Here is a 19,616-nt window from a genome sequence, read left to right on the forward strand (position 1 = left end):
ATTTTATTTGCTCAGTTAAATTGAAGCAAACTTTTTTGTTTGAGTTTTTACTATTTTGTCCTTTATGACCCACCGTCCTCTTTCCTCCCTCCTGTTCCTCTTCTCCTCTTGTTGCCACAGCAACCCAAACTAACACGGAATAGTAATGGCTAACGAAAGCATGTCTGAAAGTTACAAATCTGCGTGTTCAGATAACCAGATAAAAAGGAACCCCCACATCGCAGAGGTTCTGGAGAAACTGAGGGCGGACGAGTGAGTGGCAACTTTTAGCTATCGAACTTGGCTTTGGGAGCTAATGTTGCCTTTACGTGCTTCAGGAAAAAAGACTTCTAGTGTTTGCGATGACGAAGACTTTGGGTTAGAAACACGATTAGAGCACCGCTACGGGGTTTAATTTAATTTAATTAGTACAACTTGGGCAGCATCAATATCTGCTTCATGTATTTACCTGTTTTATAGAAATGTCACGTTAAAGCTGCCAGGAAACAAACAAAGACAGAGGCTCCATGATGAAGACGCCATGGTTCTCTGTAAATGTCTGCAAAACAACAAGTGTGTGACAGGTGGGCCGTCACTCACCATCACTGTAAACAATCAGTCACTGTATCACTGACTTTTAAACGTTTGCGTGAACAGGTCTTGATTTGCGATACAATAACATAAGTGATGAAGGGGTGGAACGTCTGAGCGGCCTTTTACAGGTGGGAAAATATCATCAATGTCATCACTCATTGGCTGCTTCTTGTTTCTCCATATGCATGATGTACTTGTCCAACTGTGTATTTACTTGCAGGAGGACTCGTCTCTGCTCTCTCTGGACCTGATGTTCAACGACATTCTGGCGGGCGGAGCTGAAATCCTCAGCACAGTGCTGCAGGTTCAGATTCAGACCTTTCGCTTAGTTTGACCCGAGGCATTGTGTAGATCACTGCTCTGCTACCCTGGTCCTCGAGAACCAGCAGGACAGTGGCTCTCGAGGACCAAGGTTGCAGAGCCCTGCTGTAGATGCTGCTCACGCCCCCCTGCCGCTCCTCTCGCTGCAGAGCAACACCACTTTGCGTTCGCTGGCTTTGTCGGGTAACAAGCTGGGGAGCCGAGGCGCCGTGCGTCTGGCCGGCATGCTGCAGCGCAACCACAGCCTGCAGGAGCTGCAGCTGGCGGACTGCGACCTGGTAAACGCCTGCACCGACGCACTGGCTGTGTGGAACCGGGCCCTGTGTGAAGCCCTTTGCGTTGTCCTGGTGTTTAGGGCGTTCAGGGTGTGATCGCTCTCACCATCGCCCTGAAAAGCAACACGGGTCTTCTGTCTCTGGACCTGAGCCGAGCGCTGCTCTCCAGCCTCCAGGTACCGACTCGACGGGGCTCCGTGCTTCTGCTCGGTCACGCGTGTGGAGGTTAGAGGTGAGTCTGCGTGTGTCTCTCAGGAGGAGTGGGCGGTGCACGTGTCAGAGATGCTGGTGGGGAACAGCCACCTGGTGGAGCTGCACCTGGGGAGGATGGGGATGACGGACGCCGGGATGGAGAGGCTGGCTGACGGCCTGACGTCCAACTACAGCCTGCGCTACCTGGACCTGCGCTGGTACGAGCAACACCCCATGTTTCCGTTTGTTTTACGTCCTCTTACCCTCTGCTTGGTTGCCCCTAGTAACCGTGTGACTCGTGACGGCGTGTCCCATCTGGCTAAGGTGCTGAAGCTGAACCCGACCCTGGAGGTCGTCGATCTGTCGTTCAATCGAATGGAAGACGAGGGTGCCGTGTACCTGAGCGAAGCCATCACCTCCCCAGGCTGCGGCCTGAGAGAGTGAGTCCACAACAGGGTCTGCATCCACACAAGACATCTTAAAGATCTGTGAGAAGGATCTGAACCGCGTCCCTGCCCTACAGGCTGTCAGTCAAGGGTAACAGCATCAGCGCTGAGGGTTTACTGTCTCTGGCTCAGGCTACAGGAGCAAACACACGTCTAACACACCTGTACATCTGGGGAAACCACCTGGAGGAGCCAGTGTGCCACGTAACTAAAGCGCACACACACACACGCGCGCGCGCACACACACACACACACGACGCTGACGTCTGTCGCCCCTCAGGCCTTCAGAGAGCTGATGTCCAGCGGTCGCCTGCTGCCGGAGCAGACGGACGTCAGCGTCTACGAGGTGGACGGTCGGGTGTTTCTCGCCGAGGCCCCCCACAGTTTGAGGAGACGCTACAACTCCAGCAGGAAACCCACACACATCCAGTCACTACCGCCAAACTAAGATTGTGGTGTAATCAGTCCCTTGATTAAAAGCACATTCTGAATAATAAACTGTGTGAAATTCTTTTAATCAAATCCACCTCCACAATAAACATTTTTACCCTGAGAATGATTCAAGCATCAATGTGTGCTTCCTGAATTTAACAATTTAAACAGCGGAGATGCTGACGACGGTGGTCGGACTGGAGCGGGTATAAATGCCACCGGTGGCTTTAACTGCTCTCTCCCGAGGCTGACGTTGCGTCTTTAATGTCGGGGTCCCACTCCAGCAGGACACTCCTCCTCCTCAGCGAGTGGTGCAGCTGATGCCGATCCTTAGCGCTGATGCTCCACCGCTGCGCCGCCAGCCGACTCAGCGCCGCCAGGCGGGGCAGAGCGTGGACCAGGTCTGGGAGCCAGGCGGCGCAGGGGGCGGAGGTCGAAGGTCGCAGGCTGAGGTCCACTTCCTCCAGAGAGCCCAGACCTCCCGCTGCGAACACAGCGGCCCAGCCGTCGGCAGCCACGGCGCCGTTGTAGGAGACGTCCAGCACCCGCAGCGAGGACAGACAGCCTCGCCGGCACCCTGCAGCTGAGTCACACACGGGCGTCGTCATTAAGCCTTAGACCCCATCGATGGCGCGTGTCTGCGTGCTTTACCCAGGTGATGTGCGTCCTCGGTTTTGAGCTCGCAGCTGCTGAGACGGAGCTCCAGGATGACGGACGTCTGCAGAGCGTCCAGCAGCAGCGCCGAGCGCCCGCCGACCACTTTGCACCAGGAGACGTCCACGGCTCGGAGGTGCGGCGCTGCCAGAGCTGACAGAGACACGCTTTACTGAGCAGCGCTGGCCGTGGCGTCACTGTGACCGTCTGCCTGTACCTAAAGCCGCGTACGACTCCGGGTCCAGGCTGCAGCCGTTGAGCGGCAGCCGCCTCATCTGGGCCAGAGGGAGGACGGACACCAGCTGGTGGACGACGCCTCCTGCCTCCTTATTGGACGACACGTCGAGCTGAACCAGCGCCGTCAGGGAGGGCAGCACCTGGACTGGAGACAGCGGGTCACGTTAGACTCTCCTGAACGCAGCCTCGCGGGCTCTCACAGACTCACCCAGCGCCTCCAGGTCGTCCCGTGTGAGGGAGCACTGGTGAAGGTCCAGGCTCTCCAGGTGCATGAGGTGAGACAGGTGCAGGGTGAAGCTCCTCAGTCCTCCAGCCACGCCTCTGTTGCAGGACAGGTCCAACTCTCGCATTGATGAGAGGCCGTGGAGCGAAGCGCCTGCCGCCGACACACGAGACCATGAAGGAGCTGCAGCCGCTGGCGCCACAGTGTCAGCGCGCGTCCTACCGAGGGCGTGGAGGCAGCCTGGCGTCAGACCGCAGGCCTGCAAGCGCAGCGTGGTCAGGGCCGCGGCTCCAGCGAGGCCGCTCGCCAGCTCCCGGAAGCCGCCTGCATCCGCCCCCTGCGTGAGCTGCGGGTTGCAGGACACGTCCAGCACACAGAGCGTGGGCAGCGCCGCCGCCGCCTCTCCTGAGAAGCACAAGCAGCCGACATCAGCACCGACGCCTCACCTCCACCGGCGAGAGCGGGAGCCCGTACCCAGAGCGGCGGCGGCGGCCGCCGTCAGCTCACAGGCCACCAGGTGGAGCTCCCTCAGCGGCGGACGGAGGTTCCCCAGCAGGCCGCTCAGTCCTCCACCCGCACCAGGGTTCCAGGACAGGTCGAGGACGTCCAGCAGAGGAACGCAGCTCAGAGCGTCACCTGCAGACACGTTTGGTTCACAGTGAATACACCCCTGGACGCTGAAATCACAAACCCGTATTGACTTTATGAGCCCGAGTTCAAACATACACCCACGGACCCACCCACGGCCGCCACGTCGCCGGCGCTGAGCCGACAGCCGCAGAGCCTCAGCGTCCGGACTCCCCCGACGTGGTGCAGGTGAGCCGCGAGCGCGCGGAGGCAGCCGCCAATCAGCTCGTTCCAGGACAGGTGCAGCTCCTCCAGCCGAGGCAGCCAGCGGAGCAGCGTGGCTGCGGACGACAGCGGCGTCACCCGTCTGCCACGTGGCACCCGCGCCCGTGCGTGTGCGGCAGCCTCACCCAGCTCCAGCAGGTCTGTCGCCGTCAGGTCGCAGTGGGCCAGGCTCAGGCTCCGGCCGTCCACCGTCCTCCCCAGCCTCTGCAGGAAGACGCACACCCGGCCCCAGCCGGGCTCTCGCTCGCCCGCCGCCTCTGCAACACGCCCACGGCGGAGAGATGAGCAGAGACACTTCAACCACGAGCGCGCCTGCACCACACCTGACCTGGACCCCTGGCTCTGTCCTCCCGGGCCTCCGGCTCTCGGTCCTCGGGGATGTCCGACTGCTCCGAGGGCTGGGACAGGAAGCGCCTCAGCGGCTTCCTGTCCGAGGCCGTGCGCTTCCTGCGGATCTGGCTCATGATGACGTCGAGAGGGGAGCGCCTCTGGCTCCCGCCGTCCCGTCCCCGTCGTCCAGCTGACGAACAGCATCAACCTCAGTTTGAGCCTGTTTGTTCTGTAGGACCAGCTGTATTTCTGTGCTACCATAGCTTCATAGCATCTAGTCATGCTTACACAAACAATCTCAACTTCACCCGCCAACAGTTCAGTGTCAAGAAAACATTAAGTTTGACACTCTGTGGGTAAACTGGGCTTGTAAACGTGCCTCTTCTCTGAGTAACAACTCAATTAGGTCCAAATCACATGGAGCTGAGTTACTAATACACGCGATGCGATGTGACTAAAGTTTAGGTTTGTTTCACATCTAAAATCCTCAGGTCCAGTTTAATTCATGCGCAGATTCATCAGTTTTCTGCGGAGCCTTCGTGCGTCGCTTTGGGTTTGATATTTACCTGCAGCCTCCATGAGCTCAACCCAGAAAAAGCTGAAACTCGCTTGTGTCCGTTGTCAAGACGATAGAATTTTTGGCGCGTGACCAGAGCGGGTCCGGGTCCGGGTCCTGGTTCGGTCAAATGCAGCCTGCTGGTACTCGGCGCTTCACTACCTCACAGCTGCAGCACTGACTGACTCTGAATCAGCTCATAGTAAATTAAAGCGACTGTCAACTTGTGATCACCGTGATCCTGGTTCACAGCGCGGTGACGTCATGTCAGGTGCTCGTCAGGTGGATGATCCCGGAAGTGTCTCATCCGCGTCGGTAAACGTTGCCTTGGCTCTAATGGGTTGGAGGATGAAGTACTGCAGTATTCACATCATGTACTTCAGTCAAAGTAAAAGGTCAAGATGTATTTAAATGCTAAAAGCCAGGTCTCACATTTACATTAATAGTTACTGTTGTTAAATCATTCAGGGTCCCAGTTTATTTGAAAACACTGCAATAATCACAATGAAGCCTGTAAAAAGAGCTGCTTCCTCTAATTAGTCACATTTAAATACGTGTTTATTTACACTCTGAACTGTTCAGGAGTGTGTTCCAGAAACCTTGGTTGATTAACCATCTGCTAAACCCTGAACTGTGGGTTGATTAACCCAGAACTAGTATGAGTATGTCGGTTCCAAAACACCTGATAAGAGCTAGGTTAATCTACCTCCTGTCGGTAACCCAGAGTTAACGCACGTGCACAGCGTGTACATGTAGATCAATGGATCGCCAAATTTACGAGCCACCATGGAAAACCGAAGCGACACTAAAAGGGCAGCGTATTTCACAGAGGCGGAGTTGGAGGTTTAAATGCTGGCGTATGAGGAATTCAAGCCGCTGCAGCGACAGAACGGGAGTTGGCTTAAACGCGAGTACATGCGTGAGTTCATTTAATTACGGTTATGTTATCCTCTCCTTTTATTGTAATTGAAAATTACAAAATTAAACATAACTTCCACTATTAATTGCACAAGATTCCAATAATAATGGATAATAGTAATATTCTTGTTTAATAAGGTGTGATCCTTCTGGAGCAAGAAGAACTAAAAATGAAACACAAACATCCTACAAAAAGGTAAGATTTGATTACACAATTACATGATCTATGTATTGAACATGTTTTAACATGTTTTTTCCGTAATGTAGCTACTGGAAGGAAGATAGAGGCTCATCAGACAGGTGGGGGCCACCACCACCACCAAAAACGGAGAGCTACGCACAGAATGCTCTCTGTTGTAAGTGCAGACCTGTGGTTTGTTAAGTTTAAATTGAAAGGTTTTAAAATCCGCAGGCTCGTCATCATACGGGCACGCCCTGCTCAGTAACCTTTGGAACGAACTTACCCTGACACAGAACCTGCTCTGGAGCAGGTTATCTTCAGAGAGTAAGTTGCTATGGTTACTTACATGTCATGAAAGTTACCTCAGTTTTTGGAACCCAAAGCTGAGGTTAATCACCAACATACCCTCAAACTTACCTGGATATGTCACATAACCCGCTTTCTGGAACACACCCCAGGTGTTTCCATGTGTCCCCATAGATGAAAACTGGGTCAATTTAATATAAACAGATTTTGTGCTTCAACCCTAAAAATACATTAACACAAATATCCAGTTTACAAATGAATGAAACAGTTATTGGACATTATAAAATAATAACTGCTAAAAACAGTGTACTGTCACATTAAATTCTATTGCATAAGATTATGGTTACTTGCAGCTGAATTTATTCTCAGCTACAACTCTGATTTCAAATAAACAGCAGCAGACAAATTTCTTCCAAATGTATTTTATTAGATGCAACTGGAATCAGCAGAGAGCACAGGTCATCTCTGTACTGAATAAACCTGTGGGTTCACTCTGAAGGCAGGTGAACCTTCTGTGGAGGATTCTTATGACAGTCCAAGCTTCCTCTTCCGCAGGAGAAACATTTTCATTTCACTGCAGAGAAAAGAAGAGCAGCGCAGAGAGGAGGCGTCTTCAAACCATCAACATGTCCCGTTCTGTTCCTTTCCCCTCGTGAAAAAAACTAAACACAACAAAAAAGTAAAAGCCAAAAGAGTGTGATGGCTGCCGAGAGCTTTGTGGAGACGTCATGTTCAGTTCTCCTCAGTCGTCGTCCACTGTGGGTGTGATGGTCACGCCCCTCCTGATCTGTCCCCAACCAATCAGACTGAAGGGAAGAAGGAAAACATGGGTTAGACGACATGCGTAGGATGCCAGAACCAAAAATGCTCTGAGTGTAACGACTGGTCCTTACCGCCAGTGCTTCTCCACACGGCGACTCAGAGCAATCTTCTCTCCAACCTCAGTACAGACAGGGTTGGTGAGGACGATCTTGGCCAGATCAGCCTTCACAGCGCTGACGCGACCGCCTGTCGACAGGGAGCCTATGTTCACCATCAGGACCTCGTTCTTGGAGAGTTTCTGGACCTGCAGCGACACAAAAACAACAGATGTTATTGATGATCTGATGATGATTATTTTTTACAAATTTCTGAAAATCACTGCACTTAAGGGAGCATTTGTTTTAACTCATTTAATTTCAGACTACATTTCCCATGCTGCCCAGCTCACCTTGGCAGCCTTTTTGTCTCCCTCTGTGCGGACTCCAAGCAGCCTCCTGAGCAGGAAATAGGAGATCTCCAGCTCAGTGAAGATCTCTGGTAGAGCTCCAACAGCACCCAGCACCTGACCGACCATACGATCAGCGCGACACAGTGTCGGGTCGATCTTAGTACCCACACCTGCACACAAACAGCATGTCTGAACCAGTTATTTTTAATAGTTAATAGTTAAAAGTTAAAAGTAAAAGTTCTGTGGCAGCCTCAGTCTGTGTGTCTGCATTTAATGCTGTCCAGGTTCATTAAATTGGACCCACCGATAAGGCCTCCAGGTGCAGCGTACTGTAGGTCGTTGTGCTCCGCAAAAAGTGAGACAATCTTAGAGAAGATGGGCTTGCACATCAGTTTTCCTTCCTGGTCTTTGGACACAATACCTGGACGCACCTCAATCTCCTGGCCCACCTGGAGGATACACAGAGAAACAACTTTAATTGTAAACTAACAGGTTGATAATATTTCCAATGGTCCCCTTACACAGTAAAATGTATGTCTAAATTCATATAAAATGCATCACTAGGAACATAAATAAAACAATACCGATTTTAAAAGGTGGTTCTTTTCGACAAAGTAATTGTCCTTTAGCAACCCACGATTTTACAAACACTAAAGTTCCAGTTGACTGTTGTTTTTGGTGAAAGTTCTATATTCTAATATTGCATTATAACGTGATTCATGTTTGAGACAGATAATTCCCCAGTTTAAGGGTGGATGTTTCTGTGGCTTTCAACCTCTGTTTAATTCTGGCCATTGGATTTCTACCTGTAGCATAACTGAAATCAGTGAAACACAACTCACCTTGAGGACACCCTTTAAGATACTTCCTCCTGCAACACCTCCTTTCAGGTCATCAACTTCACAGCCAGGCTTGTTCACATCAAAGGATCTGATGACTAAAACACACGAAACAGTTTACCTGTCAATAATTTCATCAAAAGAATGGTCAACAGGACAAATAAAAACACAACCAACTGCAAAAAAGAATGAAGGCAACTAATAACAAAATACAAACAGAATGGGAGTTGTGACTTTCTTACCAATGAGCCTGGGCTCAGAAATGAAGTCTCTCATGGGCACTGGGATCTTGTTGACTATGTACTCACAAACCACCTCAATGTTGTACTTCAGCTGGGCTGAAATGGGAATGATTGGAGCCCCCTCTGCTACTGTGCCTGCAGCAGGAAAAACAAGTGCAATAAGTCAACTGAACCCCAACCCAGATCAATATGTGGGCTTTGTATGCAACATCCAGGTGCACTAGTGTTTAAAAAGGACTTATTTTAATCTTCTCTCAACATCTTAGGTTAAAGATTTCTGTAAAGTTGTTGTAGACATATTTCTTTACAGCAAAGGCTCACAGTGACTCACCCTGTACAAAGGCAAGGATCTGCTCATACTGCTCTTTGGCCTGGCTTTCCTTCACCAGGTCAATCTTGTTCTGCAGAATGAGGATGTGCTTCAGCTTCATGATTTCTATGGCTGCTAGATGCTCCGACGTCTGGGGCTGAGGACACGACTCGTTTCCCGCTGACAGAGACAAAAGCAAACACTTTGCTGATTTAAAACATTACTGGAAGTAGCGAAACATCGTGTGAAGGTTAGCGTAGGTTGTTGGAGGGTGTCATAAGACCTACCAATCAACAGGAGTGCTGCGTCCATGACTGCAGCTCCGTTCAACATGGTTGCCATCAAAATGTCGTGACCAGGGCAGTCTACGAATGACACATGCCTGAGAAACAAAAAAGGAAATCCCGCTGAAGACTGAACAAAGATTCCTTAACCAACACCAAATAGAATGAAATTAAAACTTAGTGCACTTTTTTTCTTACCGAACCAGTTTAAAGTTTCCTTTAGTGCCAGAGATGTCTGTGGGAAACTCATCAGGAGTGCTGCTACCACATGACCTGTAGCACTCTGGCCTGGGACAGCTGGGGTCATCCAGCTTATAGACCTACACAAGAACAACAAAACTGGACACAATCAACTTCTGCAAGTGAGAGAAACCATCAGCACATACTCAAATCTCAAACTGAGCTAAACCTTCAAAATCAGTGCCTCACCTTAGCGTTGGCATATCCTAGCTTGATAGTGATGTTCCTCTCTAGCTCGTTCTTGAACCGGACAGTGTGAACTCCTGAAATAGCCTTCACTACTGTGGACTTTCCGTGGGCCACATGACCAATGGTGCCTAATAAAACACAGAAAACAAGTCAACACAGCCCTCTCTCACTCCTTATACCCTCATTTTATCAAAGTCACTGCTGATCTGATCAGCTGTGAGTGACTTCCATACCGATATTAATGGTGGCCTGTCTGCTGATGATCTCTGGGGACAGAGGCGTCAGGGTGGACACGTCCTGTCAAGATAACAACAGGCATCAGACTGATTCCACATTGGAAAAACAACACTGGTAAAGGATTGTGTTTTACATGGAATGAAAGACATTCATTTGTTTAATCCTGGGGGTGAATGGGAACAAAAGAGGCTACAACACTAACAGACATCCAGCCCCACACTAACACAGGTCAATTCAGTGCCTGGTCCTGCAATATAATGTAAAAAATAATAAAAACTGAAGCGTCATGTCTCTGATAATGCTTGATTACGTCTCAATTCACAATTCCATTCACATTTTTAACGATTTTACATCACCTTGCCCAATGATGCTAACGTTAGCATCACAGAGAACCAAGCAAAGATTATTGGTGTAGAAGAAACACAAAGTCTGATCGCACGTGTTATAATTATAAAGTTGAGCATAATTTTGAAACTGAAGCCATTTTAGTGTAAACTATCCTAAGCGACCGTTTCAGCTCCCCGCCCCGCCGGGCCTGGTGTCGTGTGCCGGGTGGTGGCGAAGCAGCACCGGTGACCGTTACTCACATGTAACAGCCTTCAAGGAACCGCTCCGGTAACAGAAAGAACCAAGAACCGGCGCCACGGTAGAAGGAAGCTTTGATAATAACGTACGCAGACACTTACCAGGGTACTGAGGTCTTGTTTGGACAGGTGAGGCTGACCAAGCGTTGAACCAGACTCATCGCCCGCCATCTTGACTGAAAAGGGAACGAGGGAAGCGGCCCCGGCGGATGCCTGATCAGGCGAGTCGTTCCTTCCTCAAACAAGTTATAAACCCGAACAAGATTTACTCTTTGGACTGCTACGTAAATTTAGATGAGTCTATTAGGAGACGTTTAGCAGAAATGTGTTGTCTATTTGTAACTTGGGTAATACATAGCGTTCAAAGAAACGGGGTCCTTTCCCAGCGGCTGATGCAACTCATTTCTACTATAACACGCTTTATCTGATTTCCCAACGCTGTTGAAGTTTATTTGCTTTTAACAACTATTCTGTAATAAGTGATCATTACTAATCGGACAACAAGTCTTAACTTTCCTTTTCCAATTATTTAAAATATATACATCTCTGTCATGCCTTAACCACGCGTTTGGTCCGTCGTGTTAGAGTGACGTCATCTGACGTTTGTAGTTTTTAATGTAGCTCGTAGTTCTGCAATGACCACTGATATATTTTTCAGTTTCTTAACCATATAATAAGATATCATAATAAGGATGCGACATTATTATGATTGTTGAGACAGTTAACAGTTCAGTGTATAATATGATATACAAACTTCTTATAACTGTATATTAAACAAAATACAAAAAGCAAACGTTGTTTGTTTCATGTGTAATGAGATGATTCTACATGTTAGACAAATAAACAATTTCACTCACATTGTTACATCAAAACAATGAGTACATGCGCTACTTGTTTTTTATTATATTAGTTAGTTTGTCTCTAAAAAGGTTTTGTTTTGTTTACAGTATTTCTTGTATTACTGCCAATACATGTTTTTATGAATGTGGTGTATAAATTAAAAAAAAGCTAAATATTTTAGCTCAAATACAATAAAACATATGTGATATGATATGTATTTTTCTTTATTTAGTACTTGCTGCCGTGTATTATTAATTATTAAATTATTGATCACTAATTACGGTACAACGCTGACTGGGCCCTTCAGTTCCGCCCAGAAGGGAAATGACGCCGGCGCAGAAAATGGCGTCTGCAAAGCCAGAAGCCTGCTGTGGTTTGTTGCCCGTTTAATTCGGAGCCGAGTCGGGGGGGAATCTCCGTGTACATGGATCATAACATGGCAGTGCACCGCTGCCGTCCGCTTCCTTGAACCCGGAGTCGAACCCGCAACTTCATGTCCGAAGGCGCCAGAGCTGCCTGGTCGAAGAGGGGTTGTGGGGATTCGCACCGCCGAGGTAGGTGAGACGTCTGGATGTAGCCGCGAAGCTAACGCTGCGTCCCGGGTCGAGTAGTGTCGGATCCCCTCGTAGCTTCTGTCCCTGCGGGTCGTGACAGTGTCTCCGGTTCGCCCGGTTCGTAAAGAATCCCGCGTCTCTCAAACCTGCTCCCTCCACACTGACGTCCCACTGACTCGCTAACAGCACAGGTGGATGTGCAGCCCAGCGGAGCCTTTGTTTGGGGCTTTAAATTCAGCATCCACCTGCTGTTGGAGTGAGAGCTACAGGAGCTGCTCTAACCCGCGAACGCAGCCTGGACCCTCTGCGTCCTTCCTGCTGCTCGTTAACGGGCCGACACCACAAGCACGAACCGCAAACTTTAAGCAGGATGCTTTATAATGGCTGAGTAGTGACCACAGAACCGAGAGGAAACGAACTCAGAGGGTGAGACGTGAAATCAACTGCCTGCCCGGTACCGGTACCGGTCCCTGAAACCAGGTTCGGCTTCGGACTGTGCATGCGTCTGTAGCAGCGTTTGGTTCAGTATCAAGTACATGTGATTTGTGAATGTCAGTTAAATAATCTTCTAAATAGAGTTTGGACTTTTGGCAGAAATGTGCCTGATATAAGAGGCGACTCTTGGACTGGGCCAAACTCTACTTTTATGCCATTAACGGTTGAATTTGCTGTTCTGAGCTTTGCTCTGCTGCCGCAGCTCCAACTCTCCACACACGCGTGCTTTTGGTGTAAACTGGTCGAGGCTGAATGTTTTGCAGCTGTTCCTTCAGACGCCTGATGCCCGCTCTCTTTCTCCTCTGTCAGAACCAGGCAAACACAAACACAGGAAATGCGATCGGCCCCTTAGCGCTCAGCCGTCAAAGCCTGTGATTGTTGGCCCGGGCTCCAAAAGGTACGGTTCCCCGCTGAGCAGCACTACACGGTACACCTGAGCACTGTCTGAGCCTTTAGACCTGTACCTGTCTGTCCTCTGTCCCCTCCACATCTGCCTCCACATCTGCCTCATCGCTGCCACAGCTTGTTCTCACGGGCTGGAGTCGTATTATTTCATTAAATGGGACGTGTTCTGATTTATGTATGTGTTTTGTTTTCCTTCAGTGCGTCCACTTCAATTCCCTTTAGACCAGACTTTGACCTGCATTTAAGTCCACTTCTGTATTTATGCAGCAGATTCTAGATATTTAACATTGTCCTACATTAATTGACCCCATTTTATAAAGTGCTAAATCTGCCACGTTCAGTAAGACTATGTGGTTTGTTACAGCTTGACTTACTTTAATTTCATATAAGCTGAACGCTTATGATTCTGTTCATGAAACAATCAGTAACATAAACATCAGTGATCGTAGGCGCGCAGAAGTCCTTGAATGGCTTCTCTTTCATTCATGCTTTAATGTGGCGCTTGTGTCGGCTTTGTCGTCCAGGTGATTGACGCTCAGAAAAGGGACTTTGTTAGCATCTGCTGGACACAAGGGGCACTGTCCTCTGATTGGCTCGGACAGCCCCCCTGACATGCCCGTGGCCAATCAGAGGTGAGTGTGCTATGTGTTGATTTCCATTAGTGACTGTGTTCTAGAGCAAAACTTAAATCAGTTCAAAGAGCAATGTGTGTGTTTTGTGTGTGCTAAAATTGCTGGGTGGATGACGTGAACGAGGCCTTTCGCATCGTTTCCTTTGTTTATCTTGGTTTCCCATCAGCCTCGCTGCAGCGCAGCGCAGTGGAATGGGGCATTCCCCCAGTGCGTCAGCGCAGAATCACACACTGTGCCACTCGCTGCTAAACTGCAACAGCTTGTTAGGATGCAGCAGCTGAAGGGCTGAGCTTTTAAGGCTGAATGTCCTATCGATGCTGTTCCAGACACACACATAGTCATACAACAGTTGTCCTTAGAGAAACTAATGTCTGTGTTTGCTGAATTCGTAATGAACTACTTTCTAGTTTCTAGTTTCAAGCTGCTGATCCGGTGCCGTATTTTATCCTGTATGGAGCTTAACATATGCTCCTCTTCGTGGTTCCAGGTGTGTTATGTCGGGGGCGGATGTGGAGGTGTACCTGTCCCAGGTGCATGATGGGAGCGTGTCGTCGGGGTTCCGGGCACTGTACGAGGAGCGTCTGCTGCTGGATGTCACTCTGCTGATAGAGGAGCACCACTTCCAGGTCCACACACACACACACACACACACACACACATACACAGCTTCACGTGCATGGGGTCTCGTAGTCCCACACAGGTTTAATGGACCTGCTGCGTGTGCTCGTCTCGTAGGCCCACAAGGCGCTTCTGGCCACCCAGAGCGATTACTTCCGGGTCATGTTCACAGCAGACATGAGGGAGCGGGACCAGGACAAGATCCACATGAAGGGGCTGACGGCTGCAGGCTTTGGCCACATCCTACGGTTCATGTACTATGGCTCGCTGGAGCTCAGCATGCCCACGGTCCAAGAGATCCTGCAGGTAGAGCCCACAGGCACAGGGTAGACTGCGTTAGATGAGTGTGTGTATTCGTGAGGATCAGCGCCCGTGTTTTTTCCTGGCTCTGACCCGTCCTCCTGCGCCGGTAGGCGGCCATGTACGTGCAGCTGACGGAGGCGGTGGAGTTCTGCTGCTCCTTCCTGCTGGCCAAGATCTGCCTGGAGAACTGTGCCGAGGTCATGCGGCTCCTGGAGGATTTCAGCGTGGGCGTGGAGGGCGTCCAGGAGCAGCTCGACAACTTCCTGCTCGAAAACTTTGTCCCGCTCATGAGTCGACCCGACTTCTTGTCCTACCTCAGCCTCGAGAGACTGCAGGTGAGAATCGGTTTACCAACACCCAACTTTAAAGGGAATGTTCCACTTAAGCTAAACATGCTGCTCTTCATTTTCTAGTGCTTGTTGAAGTGCACTTTATGATGTGAGAGTTCCACTCAGTCGAGCAGGGTTTTTGTTTAAAGTGACTCTCTTTGGGATCCAGGCGTACCTGAATAGCGATGCTCTGAGTCGCTTCCCAGAGATCGAGCTGTATGAAGCGGTCCAGGCGTGGCTGCGACACGACAGGCGGCGCTGGAGGCACACGGACACCATCGTGCAGTCCATCCGCTTCTGTCTCATGACCCCCGCCAACATCTTTGAGAAGGTGAGATGTTCTGGAGGCAGCGACAATGAGCTGTGGGTTTTTTATTGGGGCATATTTAGAATTGCTTTCCTCATCTTCGCAGGTGAAGACGTCAGAGTTTTACCGCTACTCCAGACAGCTGAGGCAGGAGGTGGACCAGGCGCTCAGCTACTTCCATGATGTCAACCAGCAGCCTCTGGTGGAGACGCGCTCCAACCGGATCCGCTCTGTCCGCCCTCAGACGGCCGTCTTTAGGGGAATGATCGGTCACAGCATGGTCAACAGCAAGATCCTGCTGCTGCAGCGCCCCAAGGTTCGGCCCGTTCTCCTGATGGAGGAGCGGAGGAGCTCTGCTCTGTTCTTTGCTCCTCAGTTTGTGATGTGATGTTAAATCAGTGTCTGTTTGGCTTCACTGACCCATGTGAACTTTTCCAGGTGTGGTGGGAGCTGGAGGGACCTCAGGTGCCCTTGCGACCGGACTGTTTGGCTATTGTCAACAACTTTGCCTTCCTGCTAGGTGGAGAGGAGCTGGGACCCGACGGGGAGTTTCACGCATCATCTAAGGTCTACCGCTACGACCCTCGGCAGAACTCGTGGCTGCGCATGGCCGACATGTCTGTGCCCAGGTGGGAGGAGCCAACATTCTGACGGCTGCAGGCGTTTACGTGCTCCTTCGTTTTGGTTTCTTACAAATGTGTGCTGTGTGTTGCAGGTCAGAGTTTGCTGTGGGCGTCATTGGCAAGTTTATTTATGCCGTGGCAGGTCGCACTCGAGACGAGACCTTTTACTCCACAGAACGATACGACATCACAGAGGACCGCTGGGAATTCGTGGACCCGTACCCTGTGAACAAGTACGGTCACGAGGGAACGGTCCTGAATGGTAAACTGTACATCACAGGCGGCATCACCTCCTCCTCCACCTCCAAACAGGTGTGTGTGTTCGATCCGGGACGGGAAGCGGGGGGAGGGGGCGGGAGCTCGGCCGGTTCGGACGCCCACCGAGCGCGCGCCGGCCGAGGCCCCCTGCTGCCCGGCACTCACGCCAGCTGCTGGGAGAACAAATCCAAAATGAACTACGCCCGTTGCTTCCACAAGATGATCTCCCACAACGGGAAGCTGTACGTGTTCGGAGGCGTGTGCGTGATCCTGCGAGCTTCCTTTGAGTCGCAGGGCTGCCCGTCCACGGAGGTGTACAACCCAGAGACTGACGAGTGGACCATCCTCGCCTCCATGCCCATCGGACGCAGCGGCCACGGGGTGGCAGTGTTGGACAGGCAGATAATGGTGCTGGGTGGCCTGTGTTACAACGGCCACTACAGTGACTCTATCCTCACCTTTGACCCTGATGAAAACAAGTGGAAGGAGGACGAGTATCCCAGGATGCCTTGCAAACTGGACGGCCTGCAGGTTTGCAGTCTGCACTTCCCAGAGTATGTGCTAGAGCATGTGAGAAGCTGCAGCTGAGGTCTGCTCCACCACAAGCCTCCTTTTTATTAACATGGGAATGCACTGACGTCTCCTGCTAGAGGAGATGAGGTGTTCACAGGTGGGAGACTCTACGGAAGCTTTTAAACTAGAGACCAGCACTTACCTACAGTGAGGAAAAGACAGACACTTACAGGCCACTTTATTAGGTACAGCTACGCGACAGCAGCTCTGCCGTGGTCCGACTTCTGCAAAGCCCATGTTCCAGAACACATTCATATTATGTTGACCATCCTGTGTGTGAGTGGTGGCAGAGCAGTGTTCTTGCATTTGATGGTACAGGTGTACTTAATAAAGTGGCCGGCGAGCGTGTCTGCTGGGAGGCGTGAACATTTTCAGACTTAGCTTTCTCAGAAAAATAATGAAAACCTGTTTGTTGGAGTTAAAGGTGTCGTTCTGCTGGTTGGTGTTGGGACTGTGCTCAGTTCCCTGCTCTACTACTCACCTGCTGTATTTAGGCCGTCTGCTCAGGCTGACTGCAGAAACGCACTGGAAGCGTCCGATGTGTCCGTTGCCAAAGGGAGCTGTTCATTTTAGGTCATCTGTCACAGTTATTGTAGATTTACCCGATGAATATTTATCAGACTGCTCTTAATGGTAATAAGCTTAGTGAAAGCCAAGGTGTGACTGCAATAATCCCTGTTCCACATATAACTTGAAGGTAATGCATTTCTTACTACTCCTCCTGTGGCGTGGCTCATTGTATAGTGTCTCCTAATAGAGGAAGCCGCCGCCAACGCTCACATTCTACATACATAACCTTCAGTGGTCAGTCTTGGCTTCCAGTGCGTTGCAGCCTTGAATTCTCCTTACTTCCACATATCCTCCATACTGTGCTCATGTCATCTAGCATCATCGTGTCTGTGTGTGCGCCCTCTCCTCGTAGTACACGCGTAGACGAGGGCTCGCTCTGCATTTGTAAATACTGACAATGGCGATGACTGCGACTCCAGAGGCTGAAGAACGTTTTTCTTTTATTTGGACTTAAACGTAGAAGTTAAGGATGTTCCTGTAAGGTCCGTTTAGCCGCTGGCAGTGCTTTACTTGCTCTGGTCTTTGTTCCCTGCACTTTATTGGTTCTTACTGGGTGTATGTGAAGCGGCTGTAGTATTACAACACGATGCAAACATCAGTGTCTGACATTAACTCAAACATGCAACTAGTAAATCTACATTTTCATGTAGACGTGTTTCATGTCTGTGCTGGTTCACACAGTTTATGTTGGTCAGTGTATTTTAGTAAGTTCTGTACAACCAACCGACTAGTAAAACCAATCGTTTTACTAGTTGATGTCAGACACTGAAGTCTCCAGTCACACCCAAGGGTTTGTTCTGTGTCCTCGCCTTTACGTCCGAGCAGTTCAACGCCTTGATCCTGCAGCCCAGCAAACCCAGCTCGATGACCAGCTCCAAGTCCTGGACCTCGTTTTTTCTAGGTTTTTATTTTGTTCTGTTTTTAAATGTGTCAACTGTGAAAAGGGCTAGAGCACATACAGATGCACTTGTGTCTGTCTGTCAGCTGTGTATTTATTTATGTTCAGAGTTATTGCTTTTCACTGAGCTATGCAGTAACAGTTGTAGTATTATTTATTATGTCGGAACTTCATTGTGCATCGTCTGTTTTTTGTACCTCGCCTCTTCTTCAGCCGTCTGTCCTCCCATCCTCAGCCCCGCTGCATGCGGCCAATGAAGGGAGGCTTTGAGAACAGTCTCTTCATTAGTGTAAACTGATCACATTGCAGAACAGACGATTCAATAGTCTGCAAGACTATGGTGAAATTTCTTGTTAGGTTGTTTCTGGGATGCAAATGATAATTTCCCTGATGTTCCATTCAGGCTGAAATACATATTTCGGAGGTGGCCTGTTTTAGAGGGCTTAGATTTATGATATGGAAACACTTCAGTATTCTCCAGCGTCTCTCCTGTTCATATACAAACCTCCAGAGCCCTGAGCTGCAGCTTAATAACAAGTCAGAGATTAGTCTTTTTTCAGTCACTTCATGGCACTGGATTTCAAAATTCTGATGTTTGGAAGTGAAAGAAAGAAATCAAATTTCTGAGCCAGTTAAAACCTAATGAGGCTAGATGATTATTTAAAGGAAAATAAAGTAGTTTTGCTAATGCAAAGCTTATCTCTACTTTCCAACACAAAGTGTTCTAATCAGTAGCATTTTATTTTTTCCTGCAGAGCCTCTATTCTGCCCACTCAAGCATAGTTCTTATTTACACAGGTTTCTTTTTTTGACTCAACATTTAGTATTCTGCTTTTAATTTCCATATCACTTAACATATTCTTGTGTTTCCATTTCTCACTTTTGCTTCTACACCTCCACAACCTGCAGAATACCGACAGAAACATCACGCGTGGTAGACACACTATCTGGGAAATGAGGCTCCACTTTCCGTTACGTGTGCACTGCACTGCACTGTCCTGTTCTGCAGCTGAGCCCATAGACATCCCATCAGTCAGTGCAGGCCCCTCAGCTCCTCCTGCTCTAATGTTGCTGTTCAAAGAGGAAACATGTATCCAATAAAAATGCTACTGTCTTGATTGAACGCACATTCAGTCACAGCACAGCATCTTGTAGGCCACCAGTCTTCAGCCTGTTAGTAGGAAAACAGAATAGAGGATTAAAAAAACATACCTTGCTACTATGACTGTATCTGAAAAAGAAAGTAAAATCAGATTAACATATCTTATGATCTGAGTAGAAGCTCTTTGGAAATGATTTGTAACTTCTTTCCAGTAATAAATGTTCATATTGGTCAACTTTCAGCTGGTTTTCAGTGTTTTTTTGTGTTTGTGTTAGTGATTTTCTGTATATTTTGTATATATTATATGTTGTAGCAGAGCAGTAAAACATGGCCTGCTTCTATTTCATACAATGACGGTTACAGTATTAAGGCTACATATACAACTCATTAAAGATTTATGTAATCGATTTAAAAGTTACTTGAAATCTCTATAGATATCACACAATAATCAAGTCTGATTATTTTTAGAAAGCAGCAT

At 49.2% G+C, this 19,616-nt stretch overlaps 4 protein-coding genes and 1 long non-coding RNA gene across 14 annotated transcripts; 3 read left to right on the top strand and 2 right to left on the bottom strand.

Moving 5' to 3' along the window:
- The first annotated feature begins 65 nt into the window (after nt 1-65).
- On the top strand, nt 66-2,255 carry lrrc34 (leucine rich repeat containing 34). Of its 4 annotated transcripts, none has more exons than XM_029145642.3 (10): nt 67-252; nt 460-563; nt 637-701; nt 794-877; nt 1,044-1,172; nt 1,250-1,345; nt 1,428-1,579; nt 1,646-1,801; nt 1,885-2,011; nt 2,088-2,255. In XM_029145642.3, exons 1-10 carry the CDS (start codon nt 146-148, stop codon nt 2,253-2,255), a joined length of 1,188 nt encoding a protein of 395 aa, XP_029001475.1. In that variant the 5' UTR covers nt 67-145. The 4 variants fall into 4 exon arrangements, with proteins under 4 accessions (XP_055363977.1, XP_029001475.1, XP_029001474.1 ...); XM_029145641.3 differs by having other exon boundaries at nt 71-252; nt 1,425-1,579; XM_055508001.1 differs by having other exon boundaries at nt 230-357; nt 1,425-1,579.
- Nucleotides 2,256-2,303: 48 nt separating this feature from the next.
- Nucleotides 2,304-5,369, bottom strand: lrrc31 (leucine rich repeat containing 31). Of its 3 annotated transcripts, XM_029145638.3 has the most exons (10): nt 5,102-5,367; nt 4,534-4,725; nt 4,331-4,462; nt 4,094-4,261; nt 3,828-3,989; nt 3,576-3,758; nt 3,339-3,506; nt 3,111-3,275; nt 2,891-3,046; nt 2,304-2,822 (listed from the first exon to the last, which is right to left on the bottom strand). In XM_029145638.3, the coding sequence occupies exons 1-10, from the start codon at nt 5,112-5,114 to the stop codon at nt 2,467-2,469; spliced, it is 1,695 nt and encodes a 564-aa protein (XP_029001471.1). In that variant the 5' UTR covers nt 5,115-5,367; the 3' UTR covers nt 2,304-2,466. The 3 variants fall into 3 exon arrangements, with proteins under 3 accessions (XP_029001471.1, XP_029001469.1, XP_029001472.1); XM_029145636.3 differs by having other exon boundaries at nt 3,339-3,758; nt 5,102-5,368; XM_029145639.3 differs by lacking the exon at nt 4,094-4,261 and having other exon boundaries at nt 3,339-3,758; nt 5,102-5,369.
- Nucleotides 5,370-5,718: 349 nt separating this feature from the next.
- LOC114852928 (uncharacterized) lies at nt 5,719-7,163 on the top strand. Its single transcript, XR_003785478.3, has 3 exons — nt 5,719-6,010; nt 6,148-6,205; nt 6,277-7,163. It is a non-coding gene; the product is annotated as an uncharacterized LOC114852928 (long non-coding RNA).
- eif2s3 (eukaryotic translation initiation factor 2, subunit 3 gamma) lies at nt 6,903-11,160 on the bottom strand. Its single transcript, XM_029145640.3, has 12 exons — nt 10,734-11,160; nt 10,044-10,107; nt 9,811-9,938; nt 9,580-9,701; nt 9,385-9,479; nt 9,119-9,277; nt 8,788-8,922; nt 8,549-8,643; nt 8,011-8,155; nt 7,707-7,876; nt 7,390-7,562; nt 6,903-7,302 (listed from the first exon to the last, which is right to left on the bottom strand). The coding sequence occupies exons 1-12, from the start codon at nt 10,800-10,802 to the stop codon at nt 7,239-7,241; spliced, it is 1,419 nt and encodes a 472-aa protein (XP_029001473.1). The 5' UTR covers nt 10,803-11,160; the 3' UTR covers nt 6,903-7,238.
- Nucleotides 11,161-11,780: 620 nt separating this feature from the next.
- klhl15 (kelch-like family member 15) lies at nt 11,781-19,379 on the top strand. Of its 5 annotated transcripts, none has more exons than XM_041070298.2 (10): nt 11,781-12,029; nt 12,830-12,917; nt 13,450-13,557; nt 14,045-14,183; nt 14,293-14,481; nt 14,589-14,813; nt 14,977-15,138; nt 15,221-15,430; nt 15,553-15,743; nt 15,830-19,379. In XM_041070298.2, the coding sequence occupies exons 3-10, from the start codon at nt 13,538-13,540 to the stop codon at nt 16,581-16,583; spliced, it is 1,890 nt and encodes a 629-aa protein (XP_040926232.1). In that variant the 5' UTR covers nt 11,781-12,029; nt 12,830-12,917; nt 13,450-13,537; the 3' UTR covers nt 16,584-19,379. The 5 variants fall into 5 exon arrangements, with proteins under 5 accessions (XP_040926232.1, XP_040926233.1, XP_029001465.1 ...); XM_029145633.2 differs by having other exon boundaries at nt 11,973-12,025; XM_041070299.2 differs by lacking the exon at nt 13,450-13,557.
- The last annotated feature ends 237 nt before the right edge of the window (nt 19,380-19,616 follow it).

Source organism: Betta splendens, chromosome 4, assembly GCF_900634795.4.
Source record: "Betta splendens chromosome 4, fBetSpl5.4, whole genome shotgun sequence".
Classification (NCBI taxonomy): Eukaryota; Metazoa; Chordata; class Actinopteri; order Anabantiformes; family Osphronemidae; genus Betta; species Betta splendens.